This window comes from Lactuca serriola, chromosome 3 (assembly GCF_051521515.1).
Source record: "Lactuca serriola cultivar US96UC23 chromosome 3, Lser_US96UC23_V15, whole genome shotgun sequence".
NCBI lineage: Eukaryota > Viridiplantae > Streptophyta > Magnoliopsida > Asterales > Asteraceae > Lactuca > Lactuca serriola.
This window is the reverse complement of record NC_136410.1, coordinates 47899670-47906258: the sequence shown is the minus strand read 5'-3', so window position 1 is coordinate 47906258 and position 6589 is coordinate 47899670. Positions and strand designations below refer to the sequence as shown.

At 37.7% G+C, this 6589-nt stretch overlaps 1 protein-coding gene across 1 annotated transcript; it reads left to right on the top strand.

The window, feature by feature from the left end:
- The first annotated feature begins 720 nt into the window (after positions 1-720).
- Positions 721-3678, top strand: LOC145092179 (putative metal-nicotianamine transporter YSL7). Its single transcript, XM_079030092.1, has 6 exons — positions 721-1173; positions 1375-1547; positions 1656-1753; positions 1841-1975; positions 2052-2241; positions 2316-3678. Exons 1-6 carry the CDS (start codon positions 750-752, stop codon positions 3435-3437), a joined length of 2142 nt encoding a protein of 713 aa, XP_078886218.1. The 5' UTR covers positions 721-749; the 3' UTR covers positions 3438-3678.
- Positions 3679-6589: the final 2911 nt, after the last annotated feature.

Genomic DNA, 6589 nt, shown 5'->3' with positions numbered 1-6589 from the left:
ATTTCCACAGTTGGTGTTATAACATCATTTATTTATGACTATCATGGTGATGTGACAAATTTTGAATGTAATAACATATGTTGCTCAAACCTACCAGCTTAACCTTCACATGTTATATGTAGAGGGCACGCATGGAGTTTTTGGTTTTCATTCTTGATACAATGATTGATACGAATGAAAGTTTAGTTTTTATGTAATAAAAAATTATATTGCCCAAACTTTATCATAATATTAACCGGTAATATCCTCACAATCAAAATCTGGATCCACCATTGAACCTACGTATAACATATCATTTTAATACGTTTTGAAAATTCAGTAATTTTTATTTATAAACGATGTAAAACAAGATTTGTCGTCGATATTAATTAATGAATGTAATAAGCATAATGCCAAGAGAAGTCATTGTTGGGCCAACTTGCCGTGTGTCATCCGTTCCTAATTGACTTATTGGAGCATTCATGGCGTTAACCACAAAGCTTATCAACAATATATTCCACACTCAGGTTGTCAATGGACTGTATTTGAAAATTAGTTATACTATAGTCGCATTAGATAACGACCTATTAACCAGTTCACACCATGAGATGATTAACAATCCATTTAAATCAGATCGTGAACCGACCCGACCCAACTCTTGATATTGACAACCTCCATACAGACAATAATTCAATTAGTGTAATATATATATTCTATTTAATTCTATATATAGTCATTCAAAAGATGAATTTAATCATTACAACTCAAAGATGGCCTTGGAGAACAGTCATGAGCTCGAAAATGGCGATGGAACAACGAGAAGCGACCAGAATTTTCTGGAGAAGGAAGCAGAAGAAGCGGACGATGAAGCTAATAAGGGAAAAGAAATAGAGTCGGTAGAGATGATATTTAGGGACACGGTGGTGCCATCATGGAAGGGGCAGTTGACAGTGAGGGCTTTCGTGGTGAGCGCGATATTGGGTGTCGTGTTTAGTTTCATAGTAATGAAGTTGAATCTAACGACAGGGATCATCCCGTCTCTAAATGTGGCTGCGGGTTTATTAGGGTTTTTCTTCGTGAAGACATGGACGAAGGTACTTGAGCAGTGCGGGTTGTTGAAGCATCCATTTACCAGGCAGGAGAATACTGTTATCCAAACTTGTGTCGTTGCCACTTCAGGGATTGCGTTTAGTGGTATGTATGTTATTAGTCTGTACGTGGTACTTTTTCAGAAAGTTTTAGCTTCTCGTTTAATCATGAACTAAAATTAACATCTATAAAACCACATCAACATCTACACCTAGGCCGGCTGAAACAAAAAAGGAAATATATTTCTAAGTTGGATCTTTAATGGATTGTTTTTTAATGATTGACGACGTTGTCGGAATCTGGCAGGTGGTTTTGGGAGTTATCTATTTGGAATGAGTGATACAATCGCGGCACAATCATCCGATGCAAATTCACCAACACGAGATATGAACATCAAGAACCCAAGTTTGAGCTGGATGATCGGTTTTCTCTTCATTGTTAGTTTCATCGGCCTTTGCTCCGTAGTTCCTCTCCGAAAGGTAGCAAAATAAATCCAAATATTATATTTCGCCCGAGTAAATTGATCAAATCGAGGTTTTATAACATATATATATATATATATATTTGATGATGGGTTTTAATAACAGATCATGATTATCGACTTCAAGCTCACTTACCCAAGTGGGACTGCAACTGCTCACCTCATTAACAGCTTTCACACTCCCCAGGGTGCTAAACTTGCAAAGTACGTATAGAGAATCACCTCTTTCATTTTTCATGCATGCTGACATCGTTTTACTGATTATGATTGATGCATTTGATTTGATAACAGGAAACAAGTGACGGCACTAGGGAAGTTCTTCTCATTCAGCTTCTTATGGAGTTTCTTTCAGTGGTTCTTCGTTTCTGAGGATGATTGTGGCTTTGAAAACTTCCCTACTTTTGGCCTCAAAGCTTACCAGAACATGTAGATACTCTTTTACCTTCTTAATTGTTTATACTTATCATTAAATCTAATGATTTTTCGTTTTGTAAAACTTCAGGTTTTACTTTGATTTTTCAACTATGTATGTTGGGGTAGGGATGATATGTCCACACCTTATAAACATCTCCTTGTTGCTTGGAACAATCCTTTCATGGGGGATAATGTGGCCCCTCATCGAGAAGAAAGAAGGCGACTGGTATGAAGCAGGTCTTAAATCCAGTAACTTCCATGGCATCCAAGGTTACAGGGTAATTATCATAAACCCTAATTCTTCTTCAAAACATGATGTTTGTCCATCTTTATTCATCGTTGAATATTGTAGGTGTTCACTGCCATCGCCCTGATCCTAGGAGATGGACTCTATAACTTCCTTAAAGTACTTGGAAACACTTCGATTGCGTTGTATAAACAACTCAAGAACAAAGAGTCACGCACCGTTCTTCCTGTGGGTCCAGATGGCAAGGCAACCTCAGAAGACTTAGTGACCTCATTCGATGACAAATGCAGGAAGCAAGTGTTTTTGAAGGATCGGATCCCGACATGGTTAGCTGTAGGGGGATATGTCGCCATAGCTGCAATTGCCACGACTACCCTCCCTCAAATTTTCGAACAACTAGAATGGTATTATGTGCTTGTGATTTATGTCTTCGCACCTGCATTAGCATTTTGTAATGCGTACGGGTGCGGGCTCACAGACTGGTCATTGGCTTCAACGTATGGGAAGTTAGCCATTTTTGTTATTGGGGCGTGGGCTGGGAAGTCGCAAGGTGGTGTCTTGGCTGGACTAGCTGCATGTGGTGTGATGATGAATATTGTCTCAACAGCTTCTGACCTAATGCAGGATTTCAAGACGGGTTACATGACCCTGGCTTCACCCCGGTCCATGTTCGTGAGCCAAGTGATCGGAACTGCAATGGGCTGTGTCATTGCACCATGTGTGTTCTGGATCTTCTACCAAGCTTTCCCGGATATGGGGGTTCAAGGGTCCGAATACCCTGCACCATATGCTCTCGTTTATAGAAACCTTGCCATCTTAGGTGTCGAAGGATTTGGCTCGCTCCCCAAACACTGCTTGTCGCTTTGCTACGGTTTTTTTGCGGCGGCGATACTCATAAATGTGGCTCGAGACACTGCTCCCAAGAAATGGGCACGATTCATTCCGATTCCAATGGCAATAGCGATTCCATTTTACATTCAAAAGCCATTCGCCATCGATATGTGTCTCGGGAGCTTAATACTTTTCATATGGGAGAAGAGGAATAAAAAAGAAGCAAAAGCTTTCGGACCAGCGGTGGCTTCTGGTTTGATATGTGGTGAAGGACTTTGGTCTGTGCCTAAGTCCATATTGGCTTTGGTCAAGGTGAACCCCCCTATTTGCATGAAGTTCTTGTCTAAGGGCATGAACGTTAAAGTTGATGATTTTATATCCACGCTAAGTCGTTAGCTTCTTATGGCACATTATCTTTTTATTGGTCATGTTTGGAAACGGTTCATATGTTTTGAAAATCATATTTTGGTTGTTTTGACTATGTTTCATTTCAAAAAAAGGTATTTGAACCGATGTATGAATATATCAAGTAAGTATGTAGTTTATATAGGTAAAATTGTACCAAAATATAATGTACTTTTGTGAACTTGTATTTCAAAAATTGTATCTAATTAAGAAATGAATGTTTATTGGTTTGTGTCGCAATGGTTCATTAAACATACTACTAGCTAGTTGTCAACACTACTTGAAAACAAGTCTTTAATAACACACAAACTATGATATGCATTAATTTTTGACAAAACAATGTATGTCATAAATAAATGTCATTTTTTAAATAAAAAAAGCTGTCAGTTTTACGATACACAAAGATGAATGTCATAAACCAGCGTCATTTTTTAATAATATTAATGACAAACAACTATGTATGTCATGTTTTAATGTCATAACTAGGAAAAAAACATGGAGTACATTTCATCATATTTGTATGTCATCTTTGAGTGTAGTCTCTTACTTCATTATCTTTGTTTTTAGTTTCCCTTGCTCGCTTCAACAAGAATGAAATCTCACCTTGCGGACTGAGTTTTTCACGCTCACAAAGTAGGGTTTTCCCTTTTCTCGTTTTGTAATTCCTCTCTAAGACCCTTTCTTTCCCTTTTATGTTCAAAACAATTGCTCATAGTAGCCTCACATAAACAAAATATAAGGTGATTTGGGGTTACTCCACCACTCCATCGGTTTTGTAAACGGCCCAAAACATTTGTTAGATTTTAAGGGTACACGAATAACAATATACACTTGAATAATTTCTAGGATCGTGGTTTCAACACTTTTTGAAATTTGCAATTCATCCTTATTACCTGGCGTATAATAATCCAAAAACAAAACCAATTCGAATTATAGGCCTAATTTGAATCAAGAAACATATAATAACTTTCCTTTTATGTGTTTTTAGAGAGACATAAATGCAAAGAATCAATTTTTAAGTATGTATGGATTGTATCCTTTGCATGAAACATCCATCTTGGTTTTATATAAGGAAGATGGTGGTTTGAAGTTAATTACTTCCTTCATGGCGCCAAAAAGTTGGTTAGGATGGTGTGTGACATCCCCAATTTCACGGTCAGAAAAGACCGATTTGTTTATGCTTTGTTTTTAAAATCAGAGTAATCGTTTAAAGAAAAATGTTGCGGAATTTGTTCCCAAAAACAAAAAAATGATAACCATTTATCCAAACATTTCTCAAAGAGAATGTATTTTCATTAAATAATAAAACCTTGGGATGTCATGTTCGATACAGCCCAAAAGCATAAACAATATAAAATAGACCTTACAATAGTTATTTATAACTACTGATCTATAATCCAAAATCTCTCGTCAAGTCCACCAACTTATACCCTTGTGCCATTACCTGTAATGAAAAGAAAACTGAGTGGGTCAGGCTTGGGAGCCTGGTGAGCATATAGGGTTTTCAACCCACAATAATATAATTATTATATTTAATCAGCAAACAATCAACCCAATTACCCATCCCTATTATCTTCTTAAGGTTTTACCCTAAGAACCAACTATCCTTCATTCATTTATTCCTAAGGAATTGACACGAAATCCATTGATGCCAAAGTTTATTTATCAAGTACTAAATCCATAGCTATCAGGCGCTAACTCCATAGTCACCAAGGTTCACTTAACAAGCGCTAACTCCATAGTCGCCAAGGCTTACTCAACAAGCGCTAACTCCATAGTCGCCAAGGTTTACTCAATGTGCGCTAACTCCATAGTCGCCAAGGTTCATCAAATAGGCACGAAGTCACATCGTCGCCAAGGTTTATACAATAGGCGCTAACTCCATAGTCACCAACTATCCCATCTACCAAAGTTCTACCTAACATTTTCGTAGATATAAATACTTACACAGTTTAAATCATTTAACACTTGTATAAAACATCAATTCCACGCCCATCTCAAATAGACAAATAATATATAAACACATAGCACGTATTTCATAGCAAATACTTCATATTTATGTGTTAGAAGAAAGTAACTACACACTCACTTGATTAGAAGATGATCGGACATCACTACGGCTTGTAGAAGTAGTATTCTTCGGTAGATCTGGAAGATCTTCACAAAAACCGGGCACCTCGCGGGCAGAGCTTCGGCTCGGGAATTTCACTTCTCGGGATCTTCGGGGCCTCGGGACTTGCTTCGGGGCTCGGGAATGATACCGGGGCTTCGGGATATTTCTTGCACGAAAAACGATGCAAAAACGCGAGAGAAAGAAGAGAAATGAGCAAATGAATCGGATGCACTCGACTCCCTTTTACAGGGTCTGGAACTTTGAATTACGTTGGGTGTAATCTTAGGTTACGCTGGGCGTAACCTGGATAAGCCCGATGACTCCCCCCTTGGATAATATCGAAAATTTATATTTAAATTTAATTTCGAAAATATTTAATAAACTTCAAAAATTCATATCTTCCTCATACGAACTCCGTTTTCGACGTTCTTTATATCCCCGCGTAGGTGAGACTATGCTCTACAACTATCATTTAGACTCTGTCGGCTAATTTTGAATTTATTTTTAGTAGGCCGGGACAAGAAAACTCCGTTATAAAATCATAACTTCTTCATCCGAAGTCCGTTTTCACCTATCTTTTTATCGTTTTACTACAATTAATGAGATCTTCGATTCTCATTTAGATTGTTTCGGCTAAAACCGCTCGGTCTCAAATCGAGTATTCGGGCTGCATACCGCTAAGTCGAAAAATCATAACTTCCTCATACGAAGTCAGATTTGGACGTTCTTTTTATGCGCGCTCATGGTTTAACGAACTCTACGACTTTCATTTAGATCGCTAAGACTAAATATCACTCTAACGTAAATTCACTTTTTACGTCATTCAGCGTCGTGTCGGTTCTGTCGCGAAACTTCGACATGTCATAACTTCTTCGTTATAACTCGGATTTCGGCGTTCTTTATATGTACGGAATCCTTGTAACATATACTACAACTTAGTTAAGATTATTCATCCTAAATAATCTTCTATTAAAAAGTCATTTTTGATGCTTATCGTCTCTAAATTGACTAGCCCTGATCTACGGGCGTT